At 55.4% G+C, this 22006-nt stretch overlaps 1 protein-coding gene across 9 annotated transcripts in view; it reads left to right on the top strand.

Moving 5' to 3' along the window:
* Nucleotides 1-21801, top strand: part of EPS15L1 (epidermal growth factor receptor pathway substrate 15 like 1) — an 88276-nt gene extending 66475 nt beyond the window's left edge. For 2 of the 9 annotated variants that reach the window (XM_037009508.2, XM_037009505.2), the window contains 4 exons: nt 2532-2664; nt 5034-5081; nt 16105-16310; nt 21264-21801. In XM_037009508.2, coding sequence (XP_036865403.2) covers nt 2532-2664; nt 5034-5081; nt 16105-16310; nt 21264-21410 — 534 coding nt within the window. In that variant the 3' untranslated portion in view covers nt 21411-21801. Of the gene's footprint in view, nt 1-2531; nt 2665-4718; nt 4896-5033; nt 5082-16104; nt 16311-21263 lie in introns of those variants that run through there. The other 7 variants (XR_012124461.1, XR_005058851.2, XR_005058850.2 and 4 more) reach the window with 7 other exon arrangements.
* Nucleotides 21802-22006: the final 205 nt, after the last annotated feature.

The following is a 22006-nucleotide window of genomic DNA, read 5'->3' as shown; positions in this document are numbered from 1 at the left end:
AAAGCGAATAAAGCGTCATAGCCCATGGGGCATTTGCACATTCCTGCGGGCGTCTAAAAGAATTCTAGTCATGTCATGCCCTTGGCCTGATGATAGGTGCTGTCTTTGTGCCATCGTTGTCATGGTGGCAGTTGAAGTGATTTACTGATGTGCTTTTTGAGTTCTTGCTGCAGCCCTGGAGCTAGGGCCCGTCATTACTGTCATTTCACAGATGAGGAAGCAGGCCTGGAGCAGTTATTAGGTGGCTGTGCTGGGCCTCCAGACCCCATCCCCCATCACTGTGCTGAGCAGCCTGACCAGGCAGGCGCTGCAGAAGAGCAGCAGGGTTTGCAAAGAGACTCCCTGACGTTTGCACCTAAAAGGACTAGTGTCCACAGAGCCTAGACTGGGCAGCAGCAGCCATAAAGGGAGGTGCCTCCTTGCCCAGCTGCCCTGCTTGCCAGGGTGGGCTTGACACGAGATGAGGCTCTCTCATTTCCTCAAGGCCTTCTGCCTCTTGCCTGCATCACGCATGTGTCCTCATCGGGCCTGAGGACAAGGATGCTCTGCGCAGAGCATGGCCCCAAACCCACCTATGTGGGTGGTTCACGGGCAGCCATGGACAGAGCCCAGGACAGGAGCCCTGGCCCGGAAGGGTTTCTGCCCTTACTTTACCCCTGAGGTGCTGTGTGGCTGTCAGGCTGCATCTCCTCTTGGTGCCTCAGTTTTCTTGTGTGTGAAAGGGAAGTGATGACAGTAGGACTGTCATCCTGTCCCAGGATGAGGTGGGAAGGCCAGCACAAAGCCAGTACTTCCTACCCTCGAGGTCCCGGGGGGCTGGGCAGAGCAAGGGTGCCTAGTGGGGTTGGCTGAGTGTGCAGCAGCCCCTCTGCTCTCCCGTTTCCTTCCTGTGGTCTGGCTACCTGTGTCCTCCCTAATGCTCATGTCTACACCATGTCCCTGTCCCCATCCCTGGGTCTGGAGGAGGAGGGGAAGCCACACCCCGTGGCTGGAGGCAGGCACTGCCCCCCACTTGTAATCTACCCCAGCCTGTCCCAGCCCCGCTTGTCCTTTGTGTCCTGCTTCGTGCCGGCCCCTTGGCCTACTCCCTGGGGGAGAGGTAAAGAGCAGCCCCTTCATCCCCCTGCATCCCCTGCTGTGCGAAGCCTGCCCACCGTTCCCTGCGTCTCCTTTCTTTCCTTCTTTGAGGAGGGTGTTAGTGTTTTTGCATGTTTCCACCAATTCCTTTTGTTCTTAATAGCCGTGTATCTCCTCGCCCTACTTTTCCTGGTTATTTTGTATTTTAGTGAAAGTGTCCCCCTCACCCCCGTAGACAGGAGGCCTGCGGTCCTTTGACCCATCTTCTGAGATGAGCTGGTCCTCTGCAGCTCGTCTGGCTATCAGCCGGCACTGTGCTGGCAACTCAAGGCAGGTTGCTGCCGTTTGGCTCAGCTGCCCCATTGCCCGTGCCTACTGAAAGCATACTGGGGAGGAGAGGGCGCGCACAGGCTTGCCCCCCAAGGCCACTTGGGTCAGCCAGAGGAGCAGGCGCACTGGCAGTGTGGCACAGGGACATGTGACTGTCAAGTCCCACCAGATTGTCCAAGCAGTCATAGGGGCCAGAGGGGGTGTCAGGGAGCTCCAGGGGCAGTGGTGCGGTCTGGCCAGTCTCTGAGGAAGAAGAGGGACTTGGTGGGCAGGGTGGGCTGAGCTCCCCAGCCGGAGACCCTGTGTGTGCAGGGGCCTGGAGACAGGGCACAATGGGCAGGAGGGAATGGGGGTGACCGCAGGGATGAATCTACACAATGAGGCAGCGGGGCACCATGGTGACGGCTCTGTGTGTGTCTGGAGGGGTGCTCGGCAGTTACCTGCAGGCATCGGGACCATTCAGGGCTACCTACCTACCTACCTGCCTGTCTGCCTACTGCCTGCCTGTCATCTCTACCCACTTACCCACCTGCCCGTGCATCTGTCTGTGGAGCAATGTGGTCCAGTTTGGGTTTGAGACAGGGCTGGAGAGTCTGGACCAAAGGTGAGAAGAGTCTGACAGGCTACCAGGGGTTGGGGGTGGGCTCCCAAGTCACCTGGGGGCAGCCCGGGAGCAAGGAGGGTGTCTCCCGCTGTTCTGACCTAGTGCCTGGGACTGCCTGTCCCAGACAGGCTGGCACTCAGCCCAGAGGCCAGCTCGGGTGAGCGTGGGATGCGTCTCTGGAGTGTGAGCAGGAGGCCCAGGGGACCCTGGGTCAGGAAAGGCCTGATACCCCTGTGCAGGGGCAGCCACGTGTGTGGTGGGGCTGCCCCTCCTGGGACACAAGCCCCCTAAGGCTCGGGGCTGCTCCTGCTGCCTCTGTGCTTGCTGGCCTGCCCCTCACAGGGCAGGGGGCCCAGTTGCTGAGGGTGTAGGAAAGTGGGGGTCTGTGAGAGATCCAAGCCCAAGCAGGACCGTCTGCGCAGCCTGGAGGGACGGGCTCGTGTGTGAGCGTCGGCTCACCGCACATCTGTTGCCCATTTTAACAGTTATTTTTGCCTCTCTTTCGTGTCCTCTCTTACAGCCCCCAACTTCTGGCCCTTTGACCTCCTCCTTTGGAGGGGCAGGATTCTCAGAGGACCCCTTTAAAAGTAAACAGGATACTCCCGCTCTGCCTCCGAAGAAGCCTGCTCCTCCGAGGCCTAAACCGCCCAGCGGTCAGTACACTTTCTTCTCTTGCAGCCCCCCCACCCCCGCTGCAGAATGGTGGGGAACCAAGGGCCCCTGTGTTCACCAGCCCAGAGGGCAGCAGGCGCTGCAGGGCCCCTGCTCAGAGCAGGGCGGTCTCTCCTGTACCTTGTGGCCTGGGTCCACACACTGTGTGTGGCCAGAACACTTCCCAACCACCAGGCCTCATTCCATCCTGCCAGCCCCCTTGCCAGGCTCTGTGAGGGCTACAGGTGGTTTCCAGAAGCCCTGGGGGAGCTGCCCCCTGGGCTCTGAGGTCCCTCCGGCAGCCCCCACCCCAACCTGAGCTCTTTCCCCCACTGGCTAACAGAGGGCGCAGGGGTGGTCGCTGCAGTGGTGGCTGAGGCCACCCTGTCCGTCCAGCGCCGCCACACTGGTCAGGAACAGAGAGTGAGGGTGGAGCTGGGGGTCGTCCTTGACCGTGTTTGATGCAAGAAGAGGAAGGATGGCTCGGCATCCTTCCCCGGGGCTCTGCCCTGGCATCTCACCAGGGAACCCCGAGCAAGGGGCGTCCTGCAGACTCTGCGCCCCCTGGCTGTGGCCAGTGCTGTGATTTCTCTCTCCTTGACCCCGGGGCCCTGCTCTCCCACACAGCCCCGAAGATTCTGCAGCCTTTGAACTTGTGTGGGATCTCTGTTCTGTGGTGGCTGTTGACTGACAGGCCAGGTTACCAGACTTGAAAGCAGGAAGCTGTTGCTTGGAGCAGCAGAGGTCTTCGCTGCAGTCCCCTGGCCCCTTTCCCTTTCTCCATCCCCCCACTGGTTCTTGGTGCCCCAGCCCGGAGGTCTTCCTTACTCACTGGGCTCCAGGCAGTTCCACCTGTGTTCCTGGACTGTGGGTGGCTGCAGGGGGCCACACACTCCCTCCATCACGTCTTCTGCTCTTCAGCCTTCCTCCTCACTACAGGCTAGTGAACTCCTTAGTTGTAAGCAGTCTTTGGTCCAGGCTGGCCAGTCTTCCTACATAAGGTCTACCTGTCGGTAGAGATGAATGGAGGGGAAGTTACTTGGAGAACGCTGCCTCTCCTCACTCACCATCGCCAGGGCTGGCCAGAGCTTTCTCTCAGAGGAACAGGAACCCCACCCTCAGGGTCACTTCAGCCTCCTTGCCCGTGAATCAGGAGGGAAGTGTGGCCAATGGGCCACGTGGATTTATAACAGATCTCCTGTGAGCTGTGAGGAGAAACAGATGTTTAAAAAGATGACTTCTGTAAGCCACACATCAAAGGCATTTACCGTAACGCGGGGAGAAAAGCAAAACAACACAGGAATTCCCTTCTCAGCTGCTTGTGCCTTAGCGGCCGTAGCTCTAAGGGGACCCCCAGTGGTCTCCTGGTGGAATGGCATTGGGCCTCCTCACTGCCTGAAAAATGGGAGCTAGAGCATGCATGCATGTGCACACATATCCAGTTTGTGTGCACACTCATGCCCCCATGCAGGCACACACAGTTGCACAATACACATAGTGCATGTATTCATATACTGCTCACATAATACAGACATACATAGGCACACCCTGCCCGCACTCCCACGTTTGCACGCACCTGCATGCCCACACACCCACATTCTCACATGCATGTCCATGCACACGCGTGCAGAGCCACACAGCACACAGTGTTTGTCAGCCCTCAAGGAGGAGATACTCCACTCACTGGCTGCCAGGTGCAGACCTTGTTTCTCAGAGTTTCTTGGAAACTCTTACCTTGGCCTCTTCCCCTTACCTAGAACCAGGTTTAGGTCTGCCTTTGAACTTGTGCTCCTCTCTCACCCCCATATGTCTCCCTCTACAAGCCTCCCTGTTCCATTTCTGCTTCTGCTTTTAGTGTACCTTGGGCTTAGAAAACAGAGAAGCCATCCATGTTTTGGGAGGTTTGGGCCTATGCCCAGCGGAGGTCTCTGGCTACCTTTGCTTGTGGCTCATGTCTGCTGCAGCCTTGCTCTCCCATAGCCAGTGAGGTGCCCCAGGTAACTGATTCAAATCCATAGACCCTTAGGAAGTGCTTGCGTGGCTGTTATCTCACCAGATCCTAGCAAGACCTGCAAGATGGACAGGACAGGCACTCGATGCCCTGTTACCAGAAGAGGAAAAGAAGTGAGAGAGGTCACGTGGGTTGCCTGAGGGCATAGAGCAGGTGGCAGCCCTGGACCCAATGACCTGCCCCTGCCTGCCACCGCCCTGGGCCTCCTCACCCACCCCATAGGTGGGTATGATGAGAACCGAGCCATAAGGGTCACGTGCTCTGGAAAATGGCTGATATGCATGTAGTGGTCAATCTCCTAGCAGCCACCATGTATCTATGTAGAGGTCTAAATGTCTCTCATCTGATTCTCCTACCTAGAAGCAATAGCTGAACAGAAAAACTCTGCCCTGTACACACTGCTGGGCGGTAGGTACAGACCGTGTGGCGGTTGCTATTTGAATGCTCTGGCAGTGTTTCTGCTGTGATTTCATACTAACCTCTAACAACCTGAAAACTGCTGGCCACACAGACATACCCACATCCACGTCTGACCAGCCGTTGTTTTAAGGAGTCACATTTCGGAGGACATGGTCGGCTCCCTGGGGGAGGCAAAGCCAGGTGTCCGCCCCACACTGCTGCTCTGGTCGCGGGAACCGAGGCCCAGCCGTGCTCCCTGCCTTCCCCTGTTCTGTCCACACTGCACGGAGTAGGGCCACTTAAGCCCAGGAGCAGCCAGGTAGCCACCTGGTGATTAGCAGGACAGGACAGCAGGTGGGAGCAGGAGGAGGCGTGCTCAGGGTGCTGGTTGGGAAAATAAGAGGCCTGCTGCTGCTTTTCTTGGCTGCGCAGGATGGGAAGCAGCCAAGCTGATGTCAAGTTTTGCTTTTTTGTTTTGTTTCATTTTGTTTTCATATTTTTAAGAAAACATATAGTCCAACAGTTGAAAGTGAGGGAATGGAACGTGCCTTTCTGCTCTTCTCATTGACCTGGCCTTTTCCCACTCGGAGAGCCGCCCTCACCTGGGAAAGCCATGTGGTCACACTCAGGGGTCTTCCTGACGCTCGGGGTCATCTGTGGTCCCAGCGTGGCTGGAGAGAAAGTGGGGAGGAGCTCTGCTCCTGAGTTCCCGTGGCCCCGGTGGCCGAGTACAGTCCTGTGGAGATAGGCGGAGGGGGCGGCCCAGTCTGGTGAAAATGCTTTTCCTTACAGATCACACACACAGCTTCATACCTGCACTCACAGGAAGCAAGATGGAGAAACGGGCTTGTGTATCATCTTGCTGCCCTGCAGATGGAATGGCTCCAATTTAGCACATTTCCAACCAGGGCTTGTCCATCCCAGGGCCTCAGAGGTTTCTAGAACCCTGCCTGGTCATCTCCAGAGTTGTAAGCCAGGAGAGGCAAATCTAATGCCATTTTCCTCTGTTCTCTGGGCTGCTTAACCCGCTAGAATCCAGGGAAGCTGCTTAGTCATTCTGGTTTCTGGACATAGAAGGGAAGGAAGGACGCGAGTTCATATTCCAGCCCTGCCACTACCTCCCTGAGGGGCTCTGAGCCTCAGTCTCCCTGCCTGAACATGGGGCCGACTCTGGCCTAGCAGGTGGCCACATGCAGAAAGTGCCTTGGCAGCAATCAACCGTGGTATGATGTGCCTGGTGTGCATCCTCCAACCCACCCCAGGGTACAGGGACCAGGTTACAGGCTTCTTTCCCAGGAGAGGACAGGCTGGACTTAAGGCAGCCACGCGCGGGCAGGGAGTGACTAAGGGCTACTTTTCCCTATGAGATTGCAGTTTCGCAGAAATTTTTGTAGTTGAAAAAGGCAAGAGTGTACGTGGGTAGCTGAACTTCAAAGAGGGCTCCAGCGCCCTTTCTGGCAAAGCTCAGCCATTGTCACTCACCTGAGACCAAATGTGTACTCAGGTCTGAGTCGCATGTGGCTCTTTGGATGCCATGTCTTGTGCACTGGAGCCTGCATTTCTCACACTTTGTGGGGGCTGTTTTTGTTTCCTTAAAGGTTGATTGAGGTTTACTTGGCATGCGAGAAACACTGTGTATTTTAATTGTCAGCCTGGGCAGTCACTATGGGGGACCCCTGTACCTGGGAGCCTCACTGAGGTTCCCCATGAAAGAGTTCTTGTGCCATACGTGTCTGACTGGGGCAGCCCGTGGCTAGCCATCTTCTCTCAGTGCCAGAGACTCAGTTCTCTCCTGACCCAAGCCAGAAAGCACGTCCTTGGGAACAGTAGAGGTTCTCCCTATAGGACACACACACAGCCTCAGCGTCGGCACTGAGCTGACTGTGCCAGGACGCCGTTTTCTAGAAAGGTCTGTCCAGGTATTCAGTAATGAGCAGGTGTCTGCCTGGAGTACAGAGAACTGGTTATTGCAGGCAAATTCAAAACAGACACAGCCAGCAGCCGCCGAAACCTGTCAGTTAGAGTTAGCGCTGGCCCACCTCCCCCAGGTAAACAATGGTGTATTTTCTGCAACGGACCAGAGATCGAGATCAGTCAGAACTCACCGCTGAGGAGTTTCTAGGTAAAAGTTGTTGATTTGCAAAGAGAGAAACAGATTTTTTTTTTTAAGGGCAGGAAATGGCTGTGTGGGTGTCAGTGATTGGGCCTCGCGCCCTGCGGCGACAGATAGCGGGATCCTGCGCCCGGCCCCACCCTTGCCACTTCCTGCAGTGCAGCCCTGCGTTGCGGTCCCTGCAGGGCCCCGGGTGACACCAGCTAGTGCTCTTTCACCGCTAACCAGCCAGTCACCTTTAACCTCTCCCCAATTTAATTATCCCTTTATTACTGCCAATGACCTTTTCACCTCCAGAATAAAGCCCCGCATATGCTGGAGATGTCTTTTTGTCCCTCTTCCCTGTTCCCGTAATTCTTCCAATGAGCACAGGAAAATTAGACACCATTTAACCTGCGTCCTGTTTGATTCAGATGATTCGCAAAAAAAAAAAAAAGGGAAGAAAAAATCATGCCTCTCTTAGAACACGAGTTCCTCCCACAGGGCGCATGGACCTGCGCAGGGTGACTGACGGTGGTGGCTTCTGTAGTATGGGCGGTTTTCTGGTTGCCGCTGGCTGAGCGGTCACCTTGACCCATCCTGGGGGAGCCACCCCATGGGACTCTGTCAGAGGGGGAGCCCTGAGTTCTCAAACAGCACCAGCCCATGTGCGTGCGCAGCTATCCTTGAGCCCCAGAAAGCCAGGATGAGGGTACCACTGGGTGGCCATCCTTGGCCCATCTCGGTCCTGACCTCTTGCTTGTTGCACAAGATCCACTTTTAAAATGGCTTCTCCAGTTGAGCCATGCGGTTAGCACCTCAGCCCTGAACTTAACTACTTTAATTCCGTTCCCACGATGATTTCAAAGAGATAATTCAGTGGGTACATGTGAACTTCTAGAATGGGACATGGGTGGTTCACCACCAGCTCGAGAAGCCTGGAAAATTCCAGCACTCCCTGGCCAGCCAGGGTCAAGCTCAAGGTTGGGGTGCTCCCAGGAGCATCAGATGGTGCCCCCTCTGAATGCCTCTCCACCAGCTGGGAGGATCTGGGAGTGACCCCCCAACAATGCGGGCACCAGAGCCGCAGGCCACTGCTCCCTGCAGTGGGAGAGGCAGCCATCTCCTTTCAGCCTCTGACATGAAAGCTGGGGGACAGGTTGTTCTTTGGGCTGAATTTCTGCTCTGCAGTCGGCTGAGATTGAAAATAGAAGCATTTGCCTATCTCAGCACACACCCACCCTGCTGCACCCAGAATCCTGTTTTGAGTGGGAGTTGAGTGACATGGTTGTCACTTGCTATTCAGGGGGTACAAATGGCCAGGCTTGGGGTCCTGGAGCAAAGGGGTCAGAGCTTAGCCAGCCAGGGTCCTGAGGGGCTGCAGGGCCATGGGATGGGGTACAGGCCCAGACTCTCCTGTCTCATAGCCAAGTGTGGGTATGACAAACCAGAGCCCTGTGAGGCCCCCACTTTTCTGACAGAATGAACGTGGCCCCTCATCTCAACGTTTCAAAGCACTGTGTCACTCCCTCTGCCGCTGTCAGCTGGAAAATGGCACATGCGTGTGATTGAGGCAGGAGGTAGCAGGGGCTGTGGGGACATCGTGGCATAGATGGAGTGAGAGTGGGGGCTCCCCGTGCCACAGCAGGCTTCGCTGGCTCCTGGCGGGCTCTGCACCTCCCACTCTCATGCTTACTCGCCTTCTTACCCGCCTTCAGACCCTCTGTGTGTTACCCGGGGTTTGTTAAGTGGATGCGGTGCCTCTGTGCCCACTCAGAGGCAGTTCTGGCAGCTTCAGCACCCTTCTGCAGGCAGGAACCAAGGCTGGGCCACCGCGGCCCGTGGTGCAGACCCAGGGGCTCCACCTGGCTGCTGGGTGCCAGCAGCTCCCCATCCCCCAAGGCACCCCGAGCCCCCGGGAAGGGACAGGACAGGCTGGCACAGAGGGATGCCCCAGCAAGGTGCCCAAGGCACAGAGCAACAAGCAAATGTGATTTTTTTCAAAACAGAGACTGTGAGACCTACAGTCTGTTTGTTTTTTGTTGGGAAGACTGCTTTGAGATGTGTAAGTCTCATACCCCACTCCCCGTTTTTTGCTCAGAACTGAAGTAGCCCTCGCCAGGTATCGTAAATGTCACTAAGAGCCTTTTGTGAAACCTCTCAAAGGTTGCATTTCTCATGCTCAGTGACTTTTTTTTAGGACCCCATTCACCCCCTTTTCTCCTATTTCTTCTGATGGTGGGATGACCCCACATTCATCGGTCTTATCAACTGGTATGATTTCCATGACCTTTGACCACCCCAGACATCTCACAGAGGATGAAAAACATCACTTGTGGGGTGCCTGGTGGATGATAGTAAATATTTGTTCAGCTTTTTCTCAACAATTCAGCACCAAACCTCATCCTGTTCCCTTCAATGCATTAAGCAGATTTTCTTCAAATTCAGTAAATATTTTTAGTGGAAAATCTCGATGCTGTGATGGCAGGGACCTCAGATTTTATCTTCAGGGCCGTGCTGCCTGGCATAGCTTTGATCTGCCGGGCCTGCCTTCTCCCACACGCATCTGTGAGAGCGAGCAGGGCTGGTGTCTGCAGGACCCCTCGCCTCGGGCCCATTGGATGGTCCTAGGGGTCACGGCTAGAGAGACCGCTCCCACCCTCACCTCACCTTCTACCTCCCGCAGAGTGGGAGCCGGGGAAACACCCATATGTGGGGGTGGGAAGCCATCCTTTTCAGTAAATTTTCCCGAGTGGTTACAAATACAGTTTGTGCTCTGGACAGTCATTTTCTCGTTTTCCCCCCATGTCCCCCACTTAGCTTTTTTGCTGGAGTTTGAGGGGCAGGAAGGGAGGTAGCAAGGAGTGCCCCTCGCCTTCTGTGTGGTGTGACTTTCAGAAACCTGGCAACTGTGTGGCTGTCCTGCGTTGTGCAGGATGAGTGACAGCTGTGTGGGGGTCCCATGTTGTATAGGATGAATGGCAGTTGTGTGGAGAGCCCGTGTTGTAGGATAGTGACAGTTGCATGAACGTCCCTTTCGGGATAAATGGCAGTTGTGTGAATGTCCTGTGTCGGGTAGGGGAGTAGCTGAGGGTGGGGCAGCTGTCCTGACCACAGACCTTTGTTTTTTATGTTTTTGTTTTGTTTTGTTGTTTTTGTATTTATCTCTCATCTACAGCAATGTAGTTACATGTTCCAACTGCAGCCCTGCATTTTATAAATAGAACCCAGCAATTGTGTGTGAGGGATGCACACACACATATGCTCATGTGTGTTTTAGATACGTTTTACTGATTTATTTGTAGGTTTATTGAGACCCTACATCACCCAAAACCTTAAACTTTCCTCTTAGTAAAGAATTTCAAACAAAAGAATCTACCCTCTTTCAGCGTAATACCAGCGGTCACATTTTTAAAAGTTCAGGGAGGTATATCTGTACCCCATTGTTTTTCCAGTCGCTGGCTTTTAGGGACCCTTCCTGGCCAAGGGGGTTCCTGAAAAGCGCATTCGGAAAGGCTGAGCATGGAGCCCTGGTCCTGACCACTCCCCAGTCCCGCATGCCAGGAACCCAGCGGGTACCTGCGACCTCGAAAAGTTAAGAAATAAGAGAATTAAAGAAATTGGTATCAGGGTGGAGCCGACCACCAAGTTTTTTTTAACAGCACACACTGTGGTAAACCATTGGGTTCATATTGTTTTTGCTAAAGGCAGTCCTGTGTGCGGTTTCGGCACACCGCTTGGGTAACTGTTGAAACTGTTGCGGTTTGAAATAAGCCCTATTTTGCCTTCCCTTCAACCTTGCATCCCTCTCCCCTGTTCATGAAGACTCCCTCTGATTGCCGGGGAGTCGCTGCCGGGGGCAAGCCAGCAGCCTCCCACCCCCAGGGGGTCTTACTGTCAGCCTCCTGTCTCTGCTAAGGGGACAGACAGTTCCCTGGGTGGATATCCAGGAATGATGCTCCCAAACCGTGTGTGCCAGTTACCATCCTGGTGCTCTCCGAGACCAGTATTTTTGGTGGTGTTTTTGTTTTAACTATCTTTGTTCCCATCTTCGAAACACACCTCTGTCACGATCTTCTGTCATGGTACCTGGAGCCATGGAAAGGCCTAACCGGGCCATGAGTCTATCTGGGGCAGGGAGGCAGATTACTTTGTCACGTTTAAGGCAGCTACACCTCAGGAAATCAGAAAAATGATTAAGGAGTTAGCAGAAGTGGTTACATAAAAGCAGGAACTAGCCCCAGAATGTTTTACAAGTGTAGCTGCTAAAAATAAGTGAGGGTGTGGAGTGGGAAGCTGGGACCACGGGCTGCCACGGCACACGTGCCTTTGCAGAAAGCCTCTGGTCTGGGTGTCAGCACAGCGCAGGCCAGACCTGGAGTGCCCCCCACTTTGCACGTGTCAGGTCCAGTAATTCTGCCTCTATGCTAGAGCACAGAAACAGACAACCAAGAAAAAACCGTTTTGGTTCCTCCCCCGCCCGACCCCCGTAAACGGGCAGTTGACGTGTCCTGGTTTCATATTAACACAGTCATGATTTCTAAATAACAACGGTTTCGGCAACAGAGCAGAATCAGGCTGGGGCAACTCTTGATGTGAACGGCGCTTTTCATCTCCCTGATCATCTTTTTGCTTATGAGAAACCTCAGTTTGAAATTCTAGCAGGCTGGATTCTCAATTGCTTCCCCCACCCAAAAGCAGAAAAACCCCAAAACACCCAAACCAGGGAAGGAAGGTCTTCTCAGTTGAGAAGAGAAAAAGCACACATGTGGGTGATCTATTTGAACATCCGCACCATTATGCTTGCCTGCAGGACCGACCCCTTTGTTCCTCCTCATATACTGTCCTCTGTGACCAGCCCCTGCAAGACATGCTCTGGGAGCACAAGCAACTGACCACCCCCTTCTCCAGTCTCTGCTGGAACCAGGGGCTGTGCCATGGCCTGGGCTTTTCAGCCTGTCCACTGGCAACTCTTAACTCTACCCCATTAGAATTTTGCTGTCTGGTCCATTGTCATTTAGCTTTTGATAAAAAATCAGCTCTGGAGTGCAGCAGTAAGGATTGCTCTTTCTTGCAAAGGAGGGAAGCCAGATGTCTTTATTTCTTGCTGGCTTACCAGAGGGTTTTCCCCCAAAGAGCCTCGGGAACCTCCCTGGCCCACGAGGAACCCAGCAGCGATGGGAGCCGAATTTATTGGCATCTGCAACGTGCCAAGCCTCAGGTGTGCTGGAAGCTGGACTAGGAGGTGCCACAGGAGGTGGACAAGGAGTAAGCCCTGCGGAGGGTCTTCAGGGGAAGGACAAGCCTGCACGAAGGCAGGGAGAGACCGGCCAGACTGAATAGCCAAGGTGGTCAGGAGCAAGGAAGTGGCTGTGGGAAGGAGGCTGGGGTTGGCCAGGCCACACGGACCATGCACACTGAGGTCAGCATCCCTACCCCATGCAACCCCAGCCCCTGTCCCCTTCTCTCAGCATGTTGTTCCCAAGGTTGCCCCTGCCCCGGGCCTTGTGGGTCCTCACACGCACTGGCTTGGTTCACAGATGAGGGCCAATCTCCGTGGGCCCAGAAAAGGCTGTAGGGATTCTAGGAGTCCCTGGAGCCTGGTTCACATGGCAACGTGTGTGTCTGTCCACCATCAAGTCTTGGGTGGTGCCACCGCCTCAGGTTTGGAAAGTGAAGTACATTCTTGGTACATTCTGCAGGGGCCTCTTGTAGGGCTGCATGTCTTTTGGGGCAGCACCCAGTGCTGCTCTGAGGTTCAGAGAGGAGGGTATATGGAAGGTTTGAAGAAGCAGGATGGGCAGGAGTAGTGCAGGAACTCAGCAGACGCTTGGCAGGCGCCTTAGAGCCGCCCGAGGGGAGAAGGTCCTGGCTTGGGGGCTGCAGGTGCGCACCGTGCTGCCCGGGGGCCTCTGAGCAGTCCGCCAGAGCTGGAGCTGTGGGCAGGAGGCCCCAGTCTCCCTGGGGCCTGGACCGTCCCTCAGTTTCTCAGAAGGGCCTGCTCACTTGGCAGTAACGTGGGGTTCTGACCACTTGCCAGGTCTGAGCTGAGCACCCTGTCCACACCAGAGGTGTGCACACTTTCTCCATGCAAGGCCACATAGTCAGTGTTTTCAATCCCAGCTGCTCAGCTTCACTGTTGCAGTACAAAAGCAGCCATAGAGGACATGTAAATGACGTGGCACATCAGTCAGACCTGATTCACAAGGCAGACTGCCCTGTCGTGGCCGACCCCTGCTCCCAGCTGCTGCCCTGTCTGTGAGTTGGCTCAGGCTGCCCTGACAAAGCACCATGGACTAGGAGGCTTAGAAAAGAGAAATGTATTGTATCCTGGTCCTGGAGGCTGGAAATCCGAGATCAAAGTGTCGGCAGGGCTGGTTCCTCCTGAAGCCTCTCCTAGGCATGTAGGCGGCTGCCTACTCCATGTCCGCACACTGGCATCCTTCTGTGCGTGTCTGTCCCATAGGCGGCCGCCTGCTCCGTGTCTGCAAACAGGCATCCTGTGCGTGTCTGTCCTATAGGCGGCCACCTGCTCCGTGTCCCCACAGGCATCCTGTGCGTGTCCCGCCCTTCTCTACTTATAAGGACACCAGTCTTGTTGGATTAGAGGCCATTCGTAGGACCTCACTTTAACTTAATCACCTCTGCAAAGACCCCATTTCCAAATAAAGTCACATTCTGATGTAGTGGAGGTGAGGACCCCAATATAGTGAATTGGGGGGGCACAATTGAGTCCCTTTTTATGGATTGGGGAACTGAGGTTGAAAGACCAAGGCTGAGCAGGGTGGGGCTGTGCCCCTCACTATCTTCCAGGGGCATGCCTGGGCCACCCCACTCTGACCTCTGCCTCAGGCACCAGGGGATGGGGTTGTCACAGGGAGCTCCCCAGAGAAAGCAGCCCCGTTTGAGCCAGAGGTGCATTCTGGGCACAGGGACTGGCCTGCCAGGAGCCCTGAGTCTGGGGGGCCGCCCAGGCCCTGGAGGACCGTCAGGGTGAGGTTGGCAAGGGCTCGGCGTGGATTGTAGGGGACTTCGGACTCGCCGCTGGGGAAGCATGGGCCCTCAAGCTTCGGGAGCTCGTGTTCTGTAGAGAGAGGGAGAGAAACCCCACAAGTACGGGACATAGCGACCTAGCCCCGTGTGACAGCGCTGCAGAGGCAGGAGGGTGGCCGCTCCAGGCAGGGAGCAGCAGGCACACAGGACTGGGCCTGGCATGGCAGGGGTGGGATGATCCAGGCCAGGGAGCGCGTGTCCAGAGCAGCAGGGAGATGCAAGCAGGGCCGCAGTCAGCGTGTGCAAAGGCCGTGGCGCCAGAAGCTGAAACGGTGAATGGCTGGGGAGGCTTTTCCCAGGCACCTGGGAGGGATGAGGGCTGCTTGCCTGGGCGGCAGCTGCAGAGAAAAAACAAGCATCTGGACACGGTGCGGGCACATGGACCAGGCTGTGCTGGACCTACTCCCACCCTCCCTCCCGCTTGGCGTGCGCCTGGGGGTCACCTGCCCAGCCCTGCTCCCAGCAGGAGAGTCTAGAGCCTGTTTTCAAACTGCTGGGCAGGCCCACCTGGTCCCTCCCACCTGAGTTGCCTGCCTTGTGCTGAGGGGAAGGGATGGAGGCCCCGGTTCTCGCCTCTCCTGGCAGTGCCAGGGACCACGAAGGCTTTGGCTCACCTGAAGCCTCATCCCTTGGACCAGGGAGTGGGCCGTTGAGCCAAGTGGCCTTGGGGGAGCCAGTTCTTCAAGGCTAATGTGGGCGTGCTGGGGTCCGGGAGGAGGAGGGGAGGGGGAAGTGGGGAAACCATGGCAGGGAGGCAGCCCAGGGAGGAGCATTTGGTGCTGGAGGGGCAGCCTGAGGACCTGGGCCCAACAGGAAAGAAGGGACAAGAGGTACAGAGAAGGCAGTGCTGCAGGAGAGAGGGCCTGATGTCCGCCGTGTGGTCGGGCCCCTTCTGTATCGCATGGCCCGCTGCTCCCTGGGTCCCAGGACTGACTGTGAAGTGACTCGTGGCCACAGGACAGTTCTGTAGCTGTCACTGGGCAGATGAGCAGGGGCATCAGGCAGGAGCCTGGCCTGCCAAAACAGAAGAGCCTGGAAGCCTACCAAGTGGGGTCTGCCATTGCTAAGCTGGCCTGGAAAGGGCCCTGGTTCCTAGTGGACTGTTCTGGCATGTTGGCAGGACTTGCTGAGAAAAGCCACTTGCCCTTAGGTATCACCCCCCACAGGGCATGTCTGGAGTCCCGGGTAACCTCCCATTTGAAACACCTATATCCCACATCCCTGTCAAGACCTCCTTTCCGGGACCCAGGCATCCTAGAGCCACCCTCTATACAAGAGCCCAGAATGGCCTAAACTCTGCCCCTTGGAGCAGCCATCACCAAAGGGATAGAAGCAGGAGCGGAAGAGGGGTTTAAAGCACAGAACAGCAGAGGGGACTTGTCTGGTGAGCTGCCTCCAGACCTCCACGACTGACACCGGCTAACTCTGCTCACAGTGTGAACTCCCCTCTAATTGCAAACGACCTATCCCCCTTTTTCTTAATTGTTGGAAGCTTGCAGTATATTTTTCTGCTCAGCCAAGATTTTTTTTCTTAACTTAACCTTAGGTAAATGTGTTACCATCTAAGATGAATCGCTTTGATCGCGCCTGCATGTAAAGCATAAATTGGAACTGGTGTGGGACGGGGAAGGGAGGGAGGGTTCACTGAAGTGGCTTCCTCCAACCTATACAGACTGTGAAGCCTGCAGGGGATAAAGCCAGAGTAAAGCTGAGATCCTTGGGGATCCCAGGTTGCCCCAGGGAGGGGCATCCCAGCTCTTCCCAGGAGGGGTAGGGTGTGCCGGAGAGCGTGGCCCCCAGCCTTCTCAGTTGGGACACTCCATCTGTTCCCCAGTCAGTAACTTGTATTTCTTTCTTTTTTTTTTTTTCTTCTCCTGAACTTTCCAGGTAAAAGTACACCCGTAAGCCAGCTGGGTTCTGCAGACTTTCCCGAGCCCCCCGATCCATTCCAGCCACTCGGGGCTGACAGCAGTGACCCGTTCCAAAATAAAAAGGGCTTTGGGGACCCATTTAGTGGAAAAGATCCGTTCGCTTCCTCCTCTTCAACTAAACCTTCTAAAGCCTCTCCCTTGGGCTTTGCAGACCTCACCTCTGTAAGTTGAGTTCTCTGCCTCCGCGCCGCCTCCTCCCCCTCCGCTTGAGCTTTTGGGTTAATTATTATTTTATTTTTTTCATCTCTTTCAAACGGCAAACCTTCTCCTGGTTGATGGCCCCCCGTACCTCTATGCTGTTACTCGTGTTATTTATAATGTACTTGCTGCGTTCTGTAAGAAAAAACGGTTTCTCAATAAAGAAAAAAAAGTTACGGTTTGGAGACTCTGTGGAAAGGGCCCGTTAGCTTCCAGCAGTGTGGCCGGCCGTGCCCTGTCTGTCCTCCCAGTAGATGCTTGGTGTTTATTTCTGTCGCCTCAGGCCACTGTGTCCATTGATGTTTGGAAGCCCAGACGGCAAATGTTCCTGAGGTATGAAAACAAGATTGCAAACGTTACATTAGGGTCTTGCTGTCCCCAGAAAGGTCTTTGTGCAAGAGCACTGATGGCCCCACCGCGTGTGTTCTGAGCGGCAGGCATGTGGAGGAGGACCCAGGAAGGGCACACGAAGGAAGAGCGATAGGAGTTTTTAAATTTCATGTCAGCGACGGTGCATACAGAAACCCCGCCTAGAACAACTGCTCTGAAACCCTTCCCTTTTGCAAAAAAAACAAAAAAACCCTCAAAAAGCCATTTAGCCAAGTGAAGTGCCTTTTCAGAAGCTAATCCTGGGATTTTGAAAGCCTGGCTTTGTTTCTCCGTGTGAAAAAAGAATTCCAGATTGTAAAATGCCATCACTTTCTGGGTGTTTTCAGTCATGTTCCCAGAGAGCGTCAGATATCTGTTGGGCACGCTTGTTTTTAAAAAGGTTTTCTTCATTTGAATGTGCAAAGTACCTTGTTTCTTGGTGTGAGACGCATTATTTATAGATACTTGGACTCCTAGAATATCCATCTTAAAACAAGCTCTGCCCTATCAGTGCCCAGGCAGCTCCCGCTTCATTTCAAATCCACCTTGTGCACCGTGGCTTCTTGAAGTCGCCTGAGATGCTGACCTGTTCCTGGCTCTTGACGACCTGTAAATATTTTAGGACCGCAGTTAGCTGAGTTTTGTTGACAGCCAGTGCATGATGTGGATGTATAATCTGGCGACCTTGTTAATAAAAGCCAGAAACAAAACCCGCTTTATCTACAGTTTTCTTGAATAGCACAGCATTTGTTTTCTCGGTGGAAAAAAAAATATTCAGTGCTGATGAAAAAAAAAGAAACGATGCTATTCACGCATGACTCAGGTTCTGTTTTGGGTCGGGAAGAGGAGTAAGTGGATTTGAACGGCAATTTGAAGAGATGACTGTTCTCTTTCTGAAGTGCACAGTCTGTTTCCTGCACCCACCCCCCACCCAACTCTTCGTGGATGGTTTTTGGGAAAAACTTTTTTTTTTTTTTTACACATCCTAAGGTGTCCAGCTACCATTTGGCCCAGCATTTCTGGTCATTCCAGAACAGCAGTTAGCTTCAATTTTAAAACACTCCCCTTATTTAATCTCCCTCATTTCCAGGTGAGGGGTTGGAATCTGTCCATTTTGCTGCCGTGCTGTTTCTGCTTAAAACCCCTTTCCGTTTTGGATGCCCTAGTTTTTCCAAGGCCATCACCACCTGACAGAGATGTGGCCAGTCTTGTGGGCCAGGTGCAACAGAGGCAAGATACCTAATGGTTTGGTGTGTCCCCCTCAGTCATTCCGCAGTCCAGTCATGGTCACCTGGGGACCCCGGATGTCTGCATTTTCAGTGTCCAGAGACTCGGTTCATCAGCCTGTGGTTTCTGGGCTCACCAGGCCTTGAAGATTCGTGCTCACTCAAAGGAAGACCGAATTAGTTCCTCCGGTGTGTGTGCTTCAACCTCCCCAGGAAATGCTGATGGGCCTCTAACAGCCCAGCAGGACCAACAGAGCTCTTTTCAGATCTGATGTCCCAAGGGTGCCACTGAGGCCTGTCACCACCCCTGCAAAAGCAGCCAGGTCTGTGCTGGAGTTCAGAGGAGCTGTCACACACGCATGTGGTCCCCCGACCAGGGACACCCGGTCTGTCACACCGGGATCCTCTAATGAGCCCCATGTTTCCGTCAGTGGGTTACTTGGGCTTGTAGCTGGTCACAGGAAACCTCTCTGGATTTCTTTAAAAACAAGCCATTCTCAGGCAAATGTATTTGTCAGGAAGTAACGTTTATAGGTTAGCAAAATGGCTCTTTTTTTCGGAAGTGCATTAGGAGCCGAGCAAATATTGGGCGGAACAGGCCTTTGCGTCGTTACACGAGTTGCATGATTCCAGCATCAGGACAAGCAAGTTATTGGGAGGTAGCTAGAAGCGTCCCCACACGGGATGTGGGTGTTGATCCTCAGTGAGGGAAGGTACTTCGCGTGTAGGGCCATCTGAACCTCGGACTTCTGCAGAGAGGCCACCGAAATAAAATTGCTTATTGTGCATGCTGAGTGGGCAAGCCTCAGGACAGGAGTGTCTCGAAAGGGCGGTGTTCTCGCGCACCACTGTGCCTCTGTTCCAGGACGCAGGAGAGCAGGGCAGGAATCAGCTGCCCTTCACTGAGAAGCTGCACCCTCTGGCCTGTCACGTGACATCACCATCTGGGGACGAGCGAGTGTCCCGGTCGGGGGGTCCCCACCAGGGCCGGGACAGGATTTGCTGCTGATTCCAGACACAGAGGGAACCCCAGAGAGCCCCTTCCTCCCGCCCTCAATCTCAGACGTCACAGGGCAACATGCTGCTCAAGTGCACACAGACCACGGGGCTGGCGCAAGTCCTGACACAGGGCCAGAAGCTGGCCTCCAACCAGGCCCCTCTGAAGGCATCTGGAACATTCTTCTCGGCACGTCGAGTCTGGAAACGCAGACCCCTGGAACAGGAGCCCCTGCACTGACATCCTGAGACTCGGTCGAGCGGGGACTAGTCGGTGTGGGCCCTGTGGCTAGTTCGCGGCCCAGCAGACTCGGCTGATCGTGTCTCTCGGTTCAGGCCTTGGTTGGGGTCACCCCAGTCGTAACTTACCAGCCTCCACCCTCACCCTCCTCTGGGCTGGCTCCTTGTCAGCCCAGCTGTCCCCTCTCCTCCTGCTGCTGTCGGCTGCACCATGGAGCCATTTCCGCCTGCATTTGTAGCTTTTTCCTTGTTTTTCTGCTGATGAGGTGTTGGAAAATTCCCCAAAGAGGTCAGTGGGGTGAGGAGGTCGTGTTACTTATCTGTGACCCACGGTGGTGACATGGGGCAGGGGCTGGTTTTTGGGGAGTCTCGCTGGGAGACCCATCTGCCCCCTGAGCATTTTTCTGAGCAATTTCTCCAAGAACCAAGCCCCAGCTCTTGCTCGCAGGATGGCTCTCGTCATGCGGCCCCCTGGAGTGTCCCTGCCTGACTCCCAGCGCCAGGCGGAGCAAGGCTCCTGGCGTGACCCTTACCCTCCTCCAGGCCACACCTGGCTCCAGGCCAGACTCCTCCCACCCCCACTGCCCTGGCCCCTGCCCCAGGCTCTGACGCCTGGCCCTTTCTCACCCCGCACCTGCTCAGGACATTCAGAAACTCCCCCCACTCGCTGGCCCACGGAGCCTCCGAGGGCAACTCTGCCTTTGTGGGGCTTGCTGGGGCCCTTTGGCCTGGCCCTTCCCACCCACACTCTCTTCTGGCGTCACCAGGGTCGGGCTCTCTGTCCCCACAGCCAGAGCTGCCCCTGGGATGGGGCCGGGGTCTCCGGGGCCCGTCCCTGTCTTGTGTCCCCCGCTTTGCCTGAAGCTGTGGTGACACCTCCCCCTCTCCCAAGCTTCCCCGCTCCCCAGGCCTCAGTGTCCCCAGCTGCCAAAGGAGCCCACCCGCGGGGCTTTCCCTCAGACTTGGCACACGTGTGAGGTAGTGAACTTCTGCCCTTTTCCTGCCCTGGCACTACCAGGAGTGTCTGCCGGGCTCTCTGTGGGAACCATGTCTCACTGGGGTATCTGTGTGTCTGCTTGCCCCATAGGGGCACCTGCAGAGGGCCAGCCTGCCCTTTACCTTTGGTGTCATCCATGCTTAGCTGAGAGCTTGCCAGAGTCACTGAGCTGGGCAGGCAAGTCCCTGAACAGGCCACAGCTTTTGCCTGGGGGTGTCGGGGCCAAGAGGGCAGAGACGTCTCCCCAGGAACAGAGCCAAGTGGCCGGGGGCCTGGAGGAGCCGGAAACCCGTGGTAGGACCCAGAGTGTTGGACCTGGCTCTGCCTTTCTTCCCAGAAAGCTAAGGTGCTTAGAATGGTTTGGGTCACCAAACGGCAGCGTAAATGCCAGGGCTCCTGTAAGGGTTCAAGGATAGTGGCTCTCAGTAGGCCCCAGGGCCGCCTGGAGCGGACTGGGGTAGAGATGCCGTGTTCCAAGGCCATGTCGCCCCTGCCTGTCTGGAGTCAGAGCCAGTGAGTGCCAGAGCCCTACAGCACTGGCTCCTTGCCCACCAGGGTCGTCGGCCTACAGCTGGCTCATCCTCAAGCCCCGGGCCTGTAGGTTTGCCATCCTGGGGTTCTTGGGCTTCAGCTGACCTCTCCTCCCTGGCCGCTTTCTCCATGGAGAGGAGGCCAAGCGGGCGCTTCTCTCTCTTGAAGCCTCATAGACTTAGTCTTGGGAATCACCAGAACCTTCTCTATGTCCCCAAACTGATATGCACCATTTCCCACTTCAGTTCCCCGAGGAGGGCAGGGCAGCTGGTTCTCTGAAGTCCGAGGTAGAGGTTAAGGCCAGACTCAACCCTGCTTCCAGGTGCATATGACTATGGGTCAGCACGGGGAGGTGGGTGTCCCACCCCCACCCCCAAGACATAGGCTTTTGGCTCTTCCTAGTTTGCACATGCACACTGGGTAACTCCCCACCATGCATCCCAGCATTGTCCTACCCTGCGCCCCGCCAGCCCACAACAGGCCATCTCCGTGTCCCCACACCACCATCAGCAGGTTGCAGCCCCTGGGCCGTGTAACAGCCTCCGTTTTCCTTCGTAGTTTGGCAATGAGGAGCAGCAGCTGGCGTGGGCCAAGCGGGAGAGCGAGAGGGCGGAGCAGGAGAGGCTGGCGCGGCTGCGGAGGCAGGAGCAGGAGGACCTGGAGCTGGCCATCGCACTCAGCAAGGCCGACATGCCCGCCACCTAGGCGCAGGTCCCCACGCAGCGCGTGCAGGCGGGCAGCCTCGGGGGCAGGTCTGCGAAAGGAGAAGACCAGGGTCTGTATATACACGCTCACGGCGGCCCTGTCTCACGTGACGTGTCACCGCCACTGTTACAGCAAGGACTCGCTGGTCAGGGGGCCTTGGGGCCTAGGGACTTCCTCAGGACCAGGAAAGGCAGCCCAGCCTGGAGGAGAGGCCCAGAGAGGCGCAGCTGCACCCCGTCTGTGACATCCCTGTTGAGTGGCAGCGCCCGGCCCTTCCCCCTGCCTGGGCTGAGCTTCCCTGACCTCCCTCCTGAGATGACACTCCGGAAATGTATGCACTCGTTGTATAAAAATTAAGTTTGAGCAATTAATATAAAATATTTTAATACAAAACACAAGAATCTTTTTTTTCCTTTTACATAAACATTGTTTTCATTGCACAAACAGTCCCACCTTGTAGCAAGGCGGGATCGGCCCGGGGTTCCTGTTTAAATCCTAAGTGCTTGAGGAGCTTCTGGGCCACAGACAGAGCCAGTTTTGCATGTTCGCAGGGGTCACCTGTGCCTCCAGGTCAGGTCTCTGAAATGGTTGACTCT

Source organism: Manis javanica, chromosome 13 (genome assembly GCF_040802235.1).
Source record: "Manis javanica isolate MJ-LG chromosome 13, MJ_LKY, whole genome shotgun sequence".
Lineage (NCBI taxonomy): Eukaryota > Metazoa > Chordata > Mammalia > Pholidota > Manidae > Manis > Manis javanica.
This window is presented reverse-complemented; position numbering and strand designations above follow the sequence as displayed.